The 18,414-nt window shown below is 39.6% G+C and overlaps 1 protein-coding gene across 1 annotated transcript in view; it reads left to right on the forward strand.

The window, feature by feature from the left end:
- Positions 1-18,414, forward strand: part of LOC124161476 — a 174,027-nt gene that overhangs the window by 144,091 nt on the left and 11,522 nt on the right. The window contains exons 13-14 of the mRNA XM_046537798.1: positions 10,355-10,932; positions 17,037-17,136. Coding sequence (XP_046393754.1) covers positions 10,355-10,932; positions 17,037-17,136 — 678 coding nt within the window. The remainder of the gene's footprint in view (positions 1-10,354; positions 10,933-17,036; positions 17,137-18,414) is intronic.

Genomic DNA, 18,414 nt, shown 5'->3' on the forward strand with positions numbered 1-18,414 from the left:
CTGGCTATGCAATCCTTACACGAAAGAGTCACAACTTCGCTTTCGCCGCTCTCCTCCAAAAGACGGGCTTCAACAACATAGGCCTTCAATCGAACCTACGAATACGAGCACGGACGTTGCATTAATTTTTATCACGCTTAACTTGCACATAACCTATAGCATCATCGCCGTATTCTTCTCGTCCGACTCTATGTGAAAAAAGGATTTAGAAACGTTAACATCAACTAATACCCTAAGAAAATCAATTTCCAATCGTGGCGATATACTCACCTAGCCATCTTCACTCCCCGGGTCTCAGAATTTATGTAGTTACTATTTCTACTTATGAATGTAAACATTGAGGCAATTGAAATTTTAGGCAAGTTTCTCGCGTCTCCCTTATCGAAACCAGGATCCATGATGCCCACAGAAGCAAAATAATATCCCTAGTAACTTTTTCACTCTTCGGAAAAGCACGTCACGGCGATAATATGTACACTTCGCAAAGAGAAACGCTAACGAAGTGCCGATCCGTGCTGAAGACCTTGCAAATACGCCGAACCCCCATGAATTTCATGGGACCGCCGCATGGTTGCATGAGCTGACGTCATATTTCCGTCAGCCAATGGAAATACGTATTGAGGTGGGAGTGTCTGCTGATGAAAAAAGCTTCCTTTTCTTGCGATTAAAAAACATTCCATGGAAAATTATTACATATAATAAACGTTTTACGTATATATTTATCCTTATTGATTTTTTAGAACATATTTGAAGGCAAATTAAAATTTTGTCCAGAGGTCTATTGGGTGACGAAAGGAGCGTGATAAAATTTTAGGGTTCCACACGAGCATTGCAATTCTATCTTTTTCAGGTTAACGGCGGAATGAAGGTGGAAGTAATCTTCTTATGCTTCAAGTCTGCCTGTATGAATGGTTTACTATCGTGTTTCAAAACAGCCGACTCAAATGCTATCGGAATCATGAAACCGAACAGCAATACGGCATCTAAAAGCATATTAGTCATATCAATTATCTTCGGTGGAAAGGGTGAAAAACTGTTTCAAATAAATAGAAGGACAAATTATAAATGAAGTCCACTCTTTGTCTGTCTGTTAGCAATATTTATGTTTCGTAGAGATTCACGCAATCAGACGCAATATCAGCGGACGTAGAGACCTCTAGCGGCAGTAGCGCACACGTTTTGATAGGAATGCTGACTGGAACTGAAGAACGCTCGTAGTGTTAGGCGGCAATAACACAATTTTAACGTTTCTTAGTTCTATTGGTGGGTGGGCTGGGCAATTGTCAATGAATAATAGTACTTTTTTATTCCTTCCACCAATCCTGGCATCAAACGCTCGTAACCACTGCGTGAAGACAGCAGCCGTCATCCAAACATTTTAATTTGCTTCGTAAGTGCAAGGGAGAGTATTAACTCCCTTAAAACATCGGGGATGGGCGGATTTCCCCACCACGAACGGTTTTAACTTATCTGAACCATCCATATTGGCGCATAAAAGAACAGTTACGCGGTCTTTACTTTTCTTCCCTCCTTTGCAGGGGTCCGTTCGAGTGGCGAGAGTTTTGTACGGGAGAAGGTTAAAATATATGCCCGTCTCATCCGCGTTGTAAATATCGCAGGGGCTTTAATTGTCCAAATAGTCTTTAAGGACCGGAGCCCAGCCTTCCACAGCATTAACGTCAACACTTGATGATTCACCGGATTGTTTGTGAAGGGATATCCCCTTCCTATTTTTAAATCGTGCAAACCATCCATCCGAGCACTTAAAATTGTCTTCACCAAGCCTCTCACACAAATACTCAGCTTTAGCCTTCATCATTGGGCCGGTGATAGGAATCCCTGCGGCTCTTTGCTGGCAAAACCACGTGAAAAGAGCAGTTTCTAGCTGCGGATGCTCTCCGGGCCGCAGGTGTTTTTGAGTGCTTGGACGCACTTCTTTAAGCACTCTCGAACGAATTTGTTCTTTTTTCATTAAAATAGTGAACAATGTCGATGTATTAATTCCAAATCGCCTCGCTATTTCACTCTTTGAACACTCTCCACTTTCACGATCTGCAATAATTCTCATTTTGGTTTTTAAATCCAAGGACTTGCGTTTACCAGCCATGGTGCCAGCAGACGGGCGGAATAATTTTTAACCTCACTGCGGAGGCGCGGGAGGGAGATGACAAAAGAGCAATGAAATGTGTACTCGAGAAATTTATTAAGGAAAGAAGAATAGGAGAATACGGAACATGTAGACGTCGACGTTGGCGGAAAAAATGCCGTTTTAAAAGCATTGAATTCCAGAGATGAGGCACGTGGTCAAAAAGTCAACCTGTCGTAATTACGAATGGCGCAAGAGAGGAATCGAGCCATTATCGCTAATACGAATTTATTTTACATTTAAATTATAGGGTTTAAAATGGTTCCTTGGGTAGCTGTCGCTAATTCGAGCTTGTCGCTATATCCCGTACTCGTTATAAGGGGCTTCCACTGTACTTTAAAGATCTCATATGGTGTTACCCATTTCCACTTAAAGTACCTTTTATCAATTGTGTGTTTGCTTAACAGAGACATAGCTTTAATGTTATCAGAGGGTGTGGTTGAAGTAATGTTCTCAACTGTTTCAATAAAGAATTTGTTGAGGTCATCTGGAGAGATTGAGAGATGAGGAGAAGTTTTTGTTATACCAGCCTCTTTTTTAATGACCGTCCATGCTGCCTTAAGTTTATTGCCAGAATTGGAAATGTATTCAAGGTTTGCTGCTCTTTTGGCTTGGGTTACAAGCATATTATATTCATTCTGTGCTTTGGTAAGGAGTTCTTTATTAAGTTTGTTACGATTCAAACTATATGACTTATGGACCAAGACAAGTTTCTCCTTCATTTGGAGGATGGCAGGAGTGAAACAGGCCCTCTTAGGTGTTCTTGCACAAGTATTAATAAACTTCTTTGGGAAACACAGCTTGAAAAGACCCATAAATTCAGAGAAGAAGAGTTTAAAATTTTCCTCCCCATTATGTTTTAGAAGAGAGAACCAGCTGACATTAGATAGAAGACTTTTAAGATTTAGAACACCAGCAGGTGTGATGGGTCTGACTAAAGTACAGTGAGAGCCTTTTATAGAGGTGCTGTCAGATGAGGAAACGTGCAACTCAAATGCCAGAGCTAAATGGTCTGAGAAAATTGGATCAATTGTCTTTAAATCATATTTCCCAACATCCAGATCAGTCATAATGTTGTCTAGGCATGCAGCAAGTCTGGTAGGTTTATTGTTAGAGCAGTGAAGGTTGAATGAGCTAAGAAGATTAGACAATGTACCGGCACTATTGGAGGCTAGAGACATGTCAACATTGAGATCACCACATAAAATTATGTTAACATTCTTCCCTTTACACAGAAATAATTCTAGAGCTTGATACAGTTTATCACAAAAAACTTGGAAGTCTCCATTGGGAGAGCGGTACAATGAAGCTACAATTACTCTATATTTTTTAACGTAGATTGCAACCATCTCAAAGTCAAGCTCCATACAGTAGCTAGATACATCGATTACAGAGAAACAAAGGCTGCTTTTCACATATATTGCCACACCACCATTCTTGTTAACTTCCCTGCAGAATACACTTGCTATTTGGTAGCCAGAAATAGTGTATACGTTGACTTCAGGAGATTTAAGCCAATGCTCATTAAGACAAAGGATGTCATATTTATTATTTAAGCAAAGAGAGTCAAGTAAATGTACTTTGTTTCGTAAGCACTGCACATTATGGCTGTATACAGTTAGTGAATTAACACTCGATCCTCTGGGATGACTACCATGTAGTCATTTTTGTTTCCCTTTCATTATACCGTTTCTAGCCCTCGTTAGTATAGGGGATGCACATACATTAATTATAAGTGAGTGATGTCAATGTGGTGCATTCAGAGATTACTTGGTGCAGTATTTGGAAGAATGACTCCAGAAGTGGGTAGTAAAAAAAAAATTATTTACTGTAACACCAGGTAACAACATAATTCCTTTGAAAACCCACATCCCAAAAAGACAGGTGCAATGAAGGAGTCATCATGATGGAATCCTTATGCTTTACATTTGATACAAATAAATTCTTCAAATGCTATATAAATAAGTGTATCTTTGTACAGAGGCGGATCTATGGGGGGAGGGGGGCTATCCAATTTACTCCACTTGGGTATCCAATTTGCACTAGAGGGAATGGTGATTTTTTTCTGACCCCCGCTACAGCTGGATTTTAACCTCACCTAGACCCTCCACCTGTTGTCCCTATCCTGGATCCACTACTGTCTTTGTATAATTTAGTACTCAGCTAAATATTTCAAACATGCTCAATGAAAGCTTCATATATATGGGCTGAGAATAAAAGAAAATATGGATCACATGTATAGTATAGTATCCATAAACACCACTGAGAGTTGAAATTTCATGCTTTCATTCTGATTAGATATGTTTTTCAACAGATTTTTTAATAAATTGAACCCAGCAACTTTAATATCTTATAGAATAAATTAAATAACTTTGTTTTATTCCACACTTTATTTTAAATAGCATGACCCGGGTTCCAGCATCTCATGCTATCATAAGGTGAAAGCAGGTGCTTTCACCTGATGATAACGTTAGATGCTGGAACCGGGGTCATGCTATTTAAAATTAAGTGTGGAATAAAACAAAGTTATTTAATTTATTCTGCAATGAAGCAATTCCACAAAATAACGCCAGAGACCGTGTCTTATATTTAATATCTTTGCACCCCATCTCTTTTCCTTAAATCTTTAATAGAATACAAGCCTGTTGATAAGATATGAAGTCTAGTTACGATAGCACTTAAAACATATTCTAACACAAGGTTTGCAAAAATAGTCTTTACATAAACAATAGATCCCCCATCCCAAGCTATGAGCCAAAAAGAGTAGCAATATTTTGTTACAGAAGCATATTGTTGTGACAACATGCAGCCTACTTGTAATGTATGAAAGGTTTGCTGCAAAATTTTCATTTATTTAATAATTGGATGGCAAGTTTACTAGGCCATGAGCCCTTGAAGTAACTGCTGTAGGTTTATGCATAAGTATTCAAACTTTACTCAATCTTCTCTAATTTTAATTTTAGACTGTGAAGTTACCCAGACGGCACAGAACCCTCCGTATCTAATTCGTATGTACCCATTGACTAAGGGGATACTATGCCGCTCCGTCGCTTTTCGTCAATGGATACATTCCATTCGCGGCCTGTCGACGAAGCGCGTACGCAGCATGTGAATGTCCGCTACTAAGCACGTACGATTGGATACAAAGCGCGCAGGAACACGGCACTCAGGCTAATCTCAATCGATTAGGTCGAAATTAGTTATATCGTAACTCGCACGATCGAAAAATGTATCGAACGCAACACAATCGATAACTACCGACCGTAGCGAGAACCTTGATACGAATCATTATGAATTGTAAGTTCTCAATAGGTAAATAACACCATATCATGAATTCTAATTACCATGAAAGACTCACGACCGACAAAGTTTTTGTCGGTTGTGAGTTTTTCATGGTAATTAGAATTCATGATATAGTATTATTTACCCATTGAGAACTTACAAAACTTACTCGGCCACTTAAATAACTCTGCGAAAAATGAGATTCTCACGGCTAATTCACGCATCCCCAGCATCCAGAATTCTTAAGTGGCTCGTACTTACATGGAAACCTTGAGATGTTAATGAGAGTAAATTCTTATTAATTTTGACACTAAATAAGACATCACATAACCCACGAGCATTAAAAAGCTTACCCTAAAGCCTGACGAAATAAAAGTTTTAAATAAAAATTGCCGATGAAACAGGATTGCTGACACATCTGCTATTAGTATGATCGAATTCATCAAAATGCAAGCAAAAATTAATGTAAAGTTCAGTCTCAGCTACTAAAACTTACCCATATCAGGCGCTAAAGTATTTGAAAAATTATTTGGGATGAGTAAAAGTCTCTAGGTCACTGCAGTAAATGTATCAACCTATTAAAAATATGAAAGTCCTGCCAAATCACCAGCATAAACACTTGTAAAATAAAACATGTTATCTCTTAGATCACACCTCCGATTTTATACTTACTTTGCATGAAGTCACCACCGCAAGAAATTTTAAAGAGGCAGGAAAGAAAAAACCCACAGAAATACAATACATATATTATGTATTTTCTATTGTCAACCACAATAATATTTCCAATTTTCTCTTCTATCCCACATCTAATTTAGCGAAACAATTACTCTTATTCTCTTTCGAATAGAAAATTATTTAAAAGAGGACTGGTCGATACATACAAACTATCGTCAATACTTTCTCCGATAAACATCCACTATCACTGCACCAACTTGCACAAATCAAATCCACATCCACAAATATGTCACTTCTGCCACAATGTCTGTCTTCTTGGCGACAGGTAACAGTGAAGCAATGGCACCTTCCTCCAATCTGGGTAACTTCAATTCAGCAAGAATTTTCTCCTCGTCTTCTCGTCCAAGGCCACAGATTATTTTCTGATATCACAAGGTGCGATGTGAATCTCACACACCTAAAATTAATAAATAATAAAATACCATGTAACTTATTAGGTCAAATCATTTCCAATTTTTGGTATTTCTGCATGAGAAATCAAATTACTATAGGCTCGTAAATATTTGTATGCCTGATATTTTTATTGTTTTAAACTATTGCATAAGATAATTTGAAATGATGAAAGCCGACGTGTAATACACCATAGGGCAAGCTAAGAAGCAATATTCGATCCTATAAACTTGGCAGCTTATTCCTAGTTTCTCCTTTAACCACACGTTTACCGAATGAATTAATACAAAAAAGACAACTAAAATGCAAGAATTTTCAAAAGAATTGCTGCTACAATATTTTGAATCACCATTTTTAGTACTGAATAGTACTATAGTACTTCAGTACTGAATAGTTCGGGATGTTGATGCATCAACATCCCGAAGCCACTTCTAACTTAAAATTACATCCAAATAATTACAGTGAGAAAGAGTACATACCTCACAGTTTTTCGTGGGGGTGAAATGTTTTCTTCTTATCGCCCAAATGCACTTCTTCTTCAACTCAGGATCTTTTGGAAAGCTAAAAACTTGAGCCATGTCCCGGAGTTTCCATTACATCCCGACATTACACACACGGAAGGCATTTTTAACAAAAATATCTCACAAACACGTTTCTGAAGCCCAGAGAATGAAATTAAAGAATAAGGGAAACTTCACCATTACCAGACACTATTTTTCACAAACTTAACCACAAAAATCCCTGAAATGTGGTGAGACGTGACGTTAACCATGTCATCTCCAACGGCTTGTGAAGGCATGTGATCTTTCTTGGAGGATATGGCACGATGGCACCAGATGGCACCACCCGCGAAAGAAAATAGTCCCAGACCGAATACAGTTTTATCGATGAGATACAATTTTATCGATGCATATGAATTTGCCAGTCCTCTTGCATCTTTTTTCGTCATTAAAGGAAATAAAGAAACAAAACCTTCTAAGTAACTTCCTAAGCGCGATTTTTGTATCTTGATTGTCCACCCTCGTATTTAGGTACGAAAACTTCCTGTGCCGTCTGGGTATGTTCATAATAAGTGATTTCTGAACATCAATTCAATTTTATGATGGAAATGAATACATTCTCAATGGCATTACCTTTAAGACTCACAGTCCTCCCTATTACAATATCAACTACACTATTGACAGCCAGTATCAAAATATGTTTCACCTTATATTTCGATGGTAAGGGCTAATTGGTGTCATGCAAGAGGTTTTTGTATCTCTAATGAATAAATTCAAACTTAGTTCTGTCCCTTATTGAAATTTTATTTGCCAGAGATTATGGATTTCATGAAACATATTGCTTCTCAACAGTATATCAATAGTCATAAATAAGATGAGATAATTTAAAGTTATGAAATATCTGCTGCTAGCTGACAATTATATGGCTCAATTCTTTTTGTGTCTGTTACATGAGTGGCATATGGCTGAAGATACCTCCTTATTGTGAATATTTTAATAAAAATGGAAATACTTCTATAAAAACACAAAAATCATCAAAGGAATTACCATGAATTATTTATGAATTAATTGATCAATAACAATGACATCTTCAGTGTGACAGAAGTCATTCTGCACGTTATCGTTTATAATGAACACAGATTAATTTTTCTATTAGACGGTGGTTGGTTATAAATTCTGTTATTGAAATAATGGCCATGGTGAGTACTTTGAAAACAGGAAAGGCTTTGACTATTCACAACTTGCAAGGTGTTCTTAATTCCGTAAGGAACGCAGAGATGATGATATGATAGCGTAGGGGCCAAACTAACGCTAAGAAGATATATCTTACTGCAAAAGTATGATTAAAATTTATCGTCATTATGATTACATTGTAGCCTCAAAATGTTCCTAAAATCGCTCTGGTGGTCTACTAAATAGAAAGCCATTTCAATTGGTTTCACAATACAAATGAGAATCTTCGTTCCCGTGTAATAAGCACAAACAGGGTTCATTTACCACTATTTATTGCAAAGGGACTCCACTTTGATTCAATCCATTCACAAATGGTCAATCATTATCTCTGTGTAATTTATGGTTTACTCGTATCGCAGCACTCATTCAATTAACACTTGTACTTGCCAAATATTCACAAATCGACGCGAGTACTTTTATTTTAACGACACACAGATGATTGACCATATTAATCGTCAACGATTAAAACCAAAAGTATTGGCTTCATCTACGCTTTCAAGGCTAACCATCACTTCAAAACTAACGTAAACAAACCTTTAACCATACTCCACACTCGATTTTCCAATTTCGACTTTTGTTTGTTTCACTTTTCGCGTTCAATTGTTGGTATGAGAATTATTGACTTACGGGTGTTCTTTATTACCTACGTCACAGTATTTCGCTAAGAGAACGAAGTCACCCAAACTGAAGCGATAGGCGGAGCGAAAAGAACGAGAATAATCGCGGAAAAATTTTTCGCTTCGCTTCGAGTTGCCATAGCGAAGCGAGGACCCGAGCGAAAGAAGAACGAGAATCACCGCCCAGGTCAGACTCCTGCAGAGCTGTACTTGAAGAGGAGAATCCGCACTCGTCTCAACACTCTGCTTCCCAACTGACAAGCTCTTGCCCCAACAAAGCCTACTGACTCGCATATTCGAAGTCTCCAAGTGAAGGAGAGAGTGCAGGCAAAGATGTATGCAGGAAATCATCTCAGTTGGCAGTTTGGTTCCATCTTGAAGAAGCTTGGCAATTGCCATTACATCGTTGAGATGGATAACAATTGCATCATAAAATGCCACATCAATCAGCTGATTGCCACATTGGTTTGGAAGAAACAAGTCACATTCTCTCCTCCGTTTCCACAGCACATAATGGGTGTGCCATCCTCAGCAGGAGCTGCAGGGTTGCCTCCTGATTGTCAATTGCTGCCAACCCACCAATCGCTACTGGCGCCTTCTCCTTTGCAAGTGGTTCGACCCACACCCTGCTGGGAACCAGCAGAAGCCGGCCTATCTTGAAGACTATGTTGTCTTCAAATAATGTGATTAAATGTTTATGTTATGGATGTTTACATTTCTATATGTATTTACATGGAGATAAGTACTGTTGTGGTGTTGAATTTTCTAAGAAATTCAATAGTATTAAATTGTGATCAATGCAAGTGCAATATCTTCTTATTTACTGGCCATTAGTCGCAACAATAGTAGATTTTGGACAAGTCAAAGGAAATTTTTGGGCATGGGATTTCTGGAGACAGACAAAGAGTGCTTGAATCAGTCCTTGCTTGAATTGCACTATACGTACTTGGGCTGATATTCCTGGTTTGTTTGGATTTGCTAGTATGCTACCATGGTAAGCTTTGTTTTTTGGAGGACAGCGAGGAAATACTTAAACTGTAAGGAATGTAACATAATATAATGGGAATAGAAACAAGATTAATAAAAAATAAAATTAAAACACTCTAAGTTCCAAAAATCTTTATGCTATTGTATGTACCCTGACAGATGTACACAATTGACGTCACCATGCAAATGTAACAAAGAGCAAACTCGATTGGACGAGGGCTCCCAGGTCTTGTTGGAAATAAAATGCAATAATGATGAATACTAGCATGCCCTGTTAGTCACCATCATGCCAGCTATGTTGCAGCATTTCTAGTCTACCAGCTTTGAATAACCCATTGATTGAGCTTTCATAAGTCTATGACTACTCGCAAGTATATTTGTACTTGTCCAGTAATTTAGTGTGTGAATGAAATTAGATGTAGTTGGTGAAGCGTTCTGATGCATGCATTTCTCTTGGCGTGCAGCAGCAGTCTGTGGGCACAGGGCAGGGGTCTCTGAGCAGGAGTGGTAGTGGGCGCAGGGGCAGCGCACGCAGTGACGCACCCCACTCCCCTGCCATGAGCCGTGTGTCCAGAGCCCCGAGCCGAGGAGCCAAGATTCGCAAGGCGCCCACCCCAGCTGAGGCGGTGGGGGGAGGGGGGAAGGGCGGGAGGGCAACGAGGGGCGGAGGGGCGAGGGCAAAGGTGGCAGGGGCGGCGGACGAGGACGACAGCAGCGGGGATAACTCGGACAGTGAGATGTCCATCTCAAAGCTGGAGGCAATTAAATGCGTGGCAGTGGGACGTCGGCAGAAGGAGGAGGAGGGGGGGGGTGCGGAGGAGAAAGAGGGGGGGGGTGGTGGAGGAACAGCAGATGAGGAGGAGGAGAGGAAGAAGGCCAAGGCGCAGGAGAGGGCCGTCCTCAAGATTCAGAGCCTGTGGCGTGGATACCGGTGTCGCAGCCTTGAGCCCAAGACGTCCAAGAAGGGAGGTGGAGAGGACACGTTTGATGCCAAGGAGTTGAAGGAAGACATCCGAGCAATGAGGATGGAAGATCACATCCGGTATGTTGTCTTTGTAGGTGGTGCACTTATCGTTTTGCCAATATTTATGCCTCAGCACAAATGTTAATTCAGTGGAAGTGCGGCTCTTCACGAGAATCGCGTTTTTGGAAGTGATAGTCTATGTGCTGCCAATTGGCCTATGTTTTGCATGTAAAATAAATCGGATAAAGCGAGGTCAAAAAATTCCTTCCACTGTGTACGGTATTATGACAGATATTTCACGAGGGCGATGCACCACTCAGCAAGCATTAACTATTTTGTTTTGTATTACCTTTTTATTAATTTAAAAATACAAGATCAGTGTCCAATCTACAACACTTGCAGCCAGTTATGTCTAAGCATTTATGGGATTTACGGCCTTGAGTACACTCTGGGCACTCTCATTGTTTGATCTTATTTTGTTAGGCCCAGTTATTAGGGGAAGGGGAATGGAAGGAAGATTACAGTGGGAGAGGGAGTTAGTTCCCACCCCATCCTCTTTGGCTGGCTTCGTCGCTTTATTAATACGTTAGGCTCCGTATTAAGCGCAGGAACTTACATTGTAGTGAAAATCCCTCCCCAATCTTTTCCCGTTTTAGGCATTGAAGTTGAAAGTGCAACATAGTCGTAGTTAGATCCGTGCCCTTACATTGACTTTTGACTTATGGAAAGTTAGAGCAATGTTACCTGTTGCTGCATGCTATCCAGTGATGTATATTTCGATATTTCATTTATGCTTAGGATTGTAGTTCGATCAAGACATCGTCACCTATTGCCATGTAGGAAAATCGCAGTTATTACCAAGATGGTACAATAACAATCAACCTTAGGTTTGAAAGCAGGGATGCAGCACCACCAAGTAAACAACTAAAAAAAATTTGTGAAAGCTGATAGCAGAAATCATCTGTTAAGCGACCAATTGTAGTGAATATTCATTATTTCTTCCTTATACTCTCCAAAATTCTGTATGATTCAAAGTTTCACATGATATAACATGCAAAACTGTGACGTACTTCTGCACAATCCCTTAAATTTGTTTAAATGAATGGCCAACTTTGAAGGGGGTTATCATCAAGGGCTATGTACTATGCGAGCAGGATTAAGAAATGCTGATTTCTACACCAGGACCTTTCAATCTCTTGATGGCAATGATTGAAAGTTCCTATACACAGATTCCTATGTCAAAAGTTATAATCAGGTTCGAATTTTGCGATGCATCATATGCATCCTCGCTAATCTGTTCCCTAGCAGTGCTTTTACTATAGGTATGTAAATCACTCAGGGTTATTTTTTTTTCAGAGGAACAGATTTTGTATGTCAAGTAAAATATTTATATCATCGCAATCGCTCCCCAAAATACTCTCAGACGATAGAGGGGTGAACTAAATGCACAACGTGAATTACGCCAGCCAAATGCTGGTGTTATTGTCAATGCTATAAAGCAACCCCAAATTCCACTTGGGGCAGCTATTTTGAGATAGAGAATCATAGGGGCGTAACATTGCGCCACAAATAGCATCTTCATCATAATAGCTCAGCCGCTATCTTTTACAGGAACGGGCCACCTCGCTAAGAAATGCTTGCTCTCCACTCCGCATTTACACTGCTATTATGGATTTCTCTCAGATGTAAAAATCCTTATCCATCAAACGCCATTTCCAATACACATATTCACAAGAGCGATGTGCTTGTTATGCCAAATACAACCGCTTTCGCCGGTGTAGTGATTGGTAGTGAGATGGATCACAAAGGCCAAAAATAGTCAATTATTTGTAATGTTCCTGTCTAATAAATATATTTTTCATGTAATTTGGGCAATGTGTAAATCGTGAACCGAATAGGGTTAATCATCAGCAGCACGCCCACCTGATCCTTGTCTTCATCTCTTTACTTGTTTTCATGCGGTATCTCGCTCTACCCCCACCCCTGCTGTCATGAGCTAGCGGACAACCCAAGGCGTTCTCCAGTATTCATGTGCTTCTATCCCGGATTGTTTTCTTCATCTTCAATTATTTTCAGTCCATCTTTTAAAGTTCTCGCATGTTTCTTCGGAATGGCCTTGGTCCGAAGACGGATAAAAATAAAACTAATAAAAACGAAACCTGATTTTATTAAACTCACACGGAAAACACTCGCTAGTTTGAAGTCAACCCACCCTGGAAAGTACAGAACCACTCGTACGAGGTGAAGTTCGGAAGTGATGCTATCATGTATGGCGTACTCAGAGCATACTGCAGAGGGTGAAGCATTACCAAATGACTGCGCCATGAAATTTTTACTCTAAACATACCCGTTCTTTTCTAATTAGCGTAGCGCCAGATGAGGAGTTGAATTCGGATTGTTAGTAGGGAGAAACTAAATATCCTGAGAAAATATCCCTTCCTCAGTAACTCTGACAAGTGAGACTTATAGTATAACTTGTAAATTGATAACTGATAATAACCTGATATCCTGTTTTCGGAGAAAATGCCACATAAACTGCCAAGAAGCTCTGCTACGAGGATGTGGAGTTGCAGTTGTGCATGGCATCTACTGCCCACTTTCCCACATTTGCTAATATAATTCTTGCATGTTTCAGATGTGGGACATTTCGCATTTACCACATATTCAGAACTAATCAGGCGATGCCACAAATTCAGGGAGTTCAGCCTTCAATAAAAGTCCTGTATTTTCAAAACTAACACCCAACTCTCGTCTTAATGTCTTAATTACATCACCTTCTAGGTCTTTCCCCCTCTTCATTGGCCCTGTGATTTCAAAGGGTCGAGCACCCAACAACTGCTCTGCCAGAGCACCACCACCATCCATCTTACAGTTGGCCACTGCATAAATCATTGAGGCACCCACTCGTGCATACCTCAACTTATGCCACAGGTGACATGATGCCTGCCCAACAGTCAATGATGATGCTTGTAAACAAAGGGGCAGGGTCAATTTTGACTTAGAAAATTGAATCAAGTCCTCATAGAGCTCCTTGTGTAGGCTTTTGCGGTGTTGTGAGGATTCAGCAGACAGGTTTTCGGAGTTACTACCGCATAGATTCATCTCTGCAGACGACAGTTTCGCCGGCATTGCAGCATGCTTCTTGCACCGGCCTCCGACGGGGTGTTTAAGAGACGGGCGATACCACGGATCTCCACTTCATTGACCTGAAGAAGCCTGCTGTAATGCCGGTGAAACTGTCGTCTGCTGAGATGAATCTGCGTGGCAATAACTCCGAAAACCTGTCTGCTGAATCCTCATAGAGCTTATTGGTCAAATTTTGAGTTTTAAATAAAATGCCAAAATGAAATAAGTCCAACTGCTCAAGGGAGTGAGAGGGAGAGTTGTAAGCCAACACAACACATTGATCGTTATTTTCCCTGCAGTCCATCTATACCCAGTCCTTGAAATCATCAATTACAAGACTTGGGTACTCAGGCTTCAAATTTCATAGATCAGTGGCCTTCAGGAGTTGGTTTCTCATACCAGACAAAGGTGGTTTGCGCCAATAGCACTCAACTTCAGTTGGGGAAGGCTCTAAGCTCTTATTTTGGAGTCACACAAGGAAAGCCAAGGCATGCTTGCATCCCCCTTAAACATGAAGTGGTAAACATTGCATCATTAGTCATCTTCCAGAAAAATAATTTACATTTTATTTTTTACAAATTATTATTTTACATATTACCATCGATTCTACTTGCATATTTCGTCAATGAAAAACGTCGGTATACATCTAAACTTTGATGAAATTACAATAAATTTAAGAGTTACTTGAAACCATTACAAATAAACATCATAACATATAGGTACTTATAAAGCCATTAACTGTAGACTCAGCTACTAATAAAGATATGCATGAATTAGTTAATAACTAGTATTAATGAATCATTATGCCGAAGCATTATAATTACTTGACGATGCTGTGCAATCGTGACAGTCAAGGCTCAAAATCGTCTTCGATTCTTCGTCGAACACCATGGTGGCATTATAATTTTTGGCTGTAACTTTACGTTCCAGAAAAACACTTCTCCCGGCATAAATTATTAGATCTTTGTAATCGCACACGTCAAATCGCCCTCTCAATATATTCTTTTCTCATAGATCTGAAATAGAGATTCATAATGTAAACATTGCGAAAAGGTGTATTGTCACAACTTTGCTAATAATGACGACCTATTGCAACAGAATTCACATGAAAACAATTAATATATTCATTTATCTTGTAAATAACATAAAATACTTACCGCAAAGCCTTTACATTTCGTATTTCAGCAGATGTTTACTTGTCACAGCTCATTAAGTACTCCATCATTTTGGAAGAATCGACTTCGGGCAGATTTCCGGACTCCGCACGAATATATCCAGCTTCCATGCCGATAATTCTCTTAAGTGTGAAATAAAAACAGCTAGCGTACTTCTTTAAACTTGTACTACAGCGTAGGAGATTTATATCTCAAGTTAAATCCACTTTCCAGCGTCTCGAACTGATAAACACTTTGTTATGCCTGGTTACCATGCCACGGAACGGCATATATGACGTCACGCGTCATAAATGCCGTAAAACGATATCATTATTTTCTGGGAGCTATTGTTCAATTAATATGCATCACTCAGGTGAAAGAGAAGTATACATATTAAAGATTTTTTGATTTTCTATACCATGCATGAGTTAAATTGCTTGTACAAAATCCTTGCAAGTTCTCCATTTTGTCCGTGACAACTGAGGGTCTGCCTCTTCCACTTTTGTCCTCAAGTGAATGTCCTCCCACCTTAAATTCATGAACCCAGCTCCTCACCATTGACTCACTCATTACATTATCTTCATGCACAGAAACAAGCCGTTGATGAATTTCAGCCGATTTTAAACCACAGGCATGAAGAAATTGAATCACTCCGTGCACAACAACTTATGGAACAGGCACGGAGGTGGCGGGACACGACATTGAGGGCTCCCTTTTCAACGACTTGCTGTGACTATGTCTTCAAGGCTACTGAGCCCATCTCCATCTCATTCTATTCAGAAGAATATCCTCTTTTGTCCAATGTTGCCACATTTGTCAAAAAGCACCGCTAGCGACTTACTAACCAAAATGGAATTTATTTTATGGATGACCATATCACTGTCAACTCTTGCTTCCATGAGAGGCACACCTTTGATTTTGTGGCATTGCTGTTGATGGATTGTTGCCACAAGGAGAATTGAACAAGGAAGAGCAATACATGTGCACAATTGCTGGCACCCAATTTGTTGGCTCCCCCTCACATGACAGCAGAGCAAAACGATCAATGGCCAAGGAGCTCTAAGCTTTGAAGTGTGCCCAATCGTTTCAAAATACTCATTTTTGGTTTTCACAACCATATAATGCTCTTTATACTCGCACCAAGAGGTAAGATAATTTGGATAGATTATTGTGAACTGCATTTAATGGATTAGTTATCATGTTAGCCCAAGGCTAAGATCCTCCAATCTAGTTGTGAATAATCCTGTAATAGTGGCACAGTTTGATCTGAAACTTAAAGTATGATTTTGTTTCAGGAAATAGTGTGCTTTTTCAAGTTAATTGGTTGCATTCATTCCTTTTCCCACCAGATGGGGTTTTGCACCTTTGATTCTGCCTCAACATTTCGAACCTTATTGGTTGTGACCCTGGGATCCTAAGCCTTTAAATATTGCACGTTTTCTTGCCTTCTATATACTAGGTAACATCTGCATTTCTGTGGGCTGTTGTAAAACCAATGTACATGTGAGATCTGTTTGAAAAAAATGAATTCAAGAATGGCCTTTGGTGGGTCACAGAAGTTGCTTGTGAATGGTGAGCAAGGAAACGTCTGGGGAAATTCAAAGTATGAGGGGAGTATTGGCGAGTGAGTTCAATGGTCAATAGATTTGTCTGTATCCAACATACCCCAACTTCATCATTGAAAAGATAGATTTCTGCTCATATTACATTCCTACTCTTTCAATGGGTAAAAGTTACCTTGGTGAGATTTCTCATGAGTGTATTCATTTGCATTTTTGATTTGTGCTGCTGTCTGGATGTCAATCTGCTTTGGAATGATGAAATTTTTGTGAGGGAATTCCTCGTCCGCTGTGAGAGTGAGTGGCGTTGTGCTTGAGCAGTCTTCTCTCCTCTATATCACAGGGTGCTGTCCAAGGAGTTGGAGGTGACAAGGGGTGAGCTGGGAAAGGAGCGTAAGCTGCGTCTGCAGCAGATGGAGGCCATAAAGTCCCTGTGGAAGGAGGTGAGTGGGATGGAAGTAAATGCTTCATGCCACACGTTTTGTATTTAATTCCCATCTCTTTGGGTGGGCCTTTAACCTAAATGACGTTGATACATGATAATTGATTTAGCATGTTTGATTTTTAACATATTTTAATAGAATTTGAAGTGTTTTACTTACTGGAGATTTTAGGTACATTGTTTTTGTTTAGTATTTGATGAAACATGGCCCTTGGTGCAGGGGAACCTTGCAGGATCCGCAGAGATACCGTATTCCCTTCCTAAGATTATTTGCTGGACAAATTTGTTATGGATATTTCTTCTTGCCACATCCCATTGCCCCCCTCCAAGCTCTGGGTTTCAACTTAGGAGATTTTATTTATTTGCATCAGGAAAAGGTGGAGTTAGTCGAGAGTTAATAGATAGATGGGGACGGAGCAGCCTTAGGTTGGGTGGATTTCTCAGTTTTGATGCATCTTTGACCAGCAGAGGGAGAAGTAGGTGAGTAACCGAGGGGCTAATGAGGGTAGGAGTGCAGGAGGAGAAAGGAAGGATTGCCGAGGACACAGAGCACAACAGTAAATGGCACTTCAGGGGTCTGGGCGTTGACTATTCGGCCATAGGATAATGAATTCCCAGAAATGAATCCCCCCTCTTTTACAACCACATAAAGCAACTTTTACAGTGATATATATTTCCCAGTAACCATCCACCTGTGAGCATTAATATATTCCTGGAATTTGTTCAATTCAGTGCCACTTGAGAGAAAATTCCCCTGTGATCCATGTGCAAATTATACCAATGTAATTCCTGTGATGAATATGATAAACCACGGATTGTTGACAAACCAACAATAGAATTTTTCTCTTCTTAATTATGGGGCGATCTATGGAGACTGGGATGTCTTGATCCTGTCTAGAACCTTTATTCTCAAAGGGCCTTTCACAGTTCATGTAGTTTTCTGCATCCTCTTTCAGCTGTAAGGCATTTGTGAAAAATGTACTGAAGCACAAATCAATACCTAAATGATAATGATCAGAGAGAGTGAATTGATGGCTATGTTTTGAACAGCTTTTTAATTACTATTAATTTTTGAACAGCTTTTTAATTACTATTAATTTTTAACAGCTTTTTAATTACTATAATTCTTCGACGAATTCCCAATGGTTATTCATTTTCAAGAAAAACCCTTCATATGCGAGTTAATTGAGATTGAGACTGATACTTTTATGCCATAAAGAACTGCTAACAAAGTGAATTCTTCTGCAAGAACCCTGATATTTCAACTTAATCGGTCTGC

The sequence above is a fragment of the Ischnura elegans genome, chromosome 6 (assembly GCF_921293095.1).
Source record: "Ischnura elegans chromosome 6, ioIscEleg1.1, whole genome shotgun sequence".
NCBI classification, from domain to species: Eukaryota; Metazoa; Arthropoda; class Insecta; order Odonata; family Coenagrionidae; genus Ischnura; species Ischnura elegans.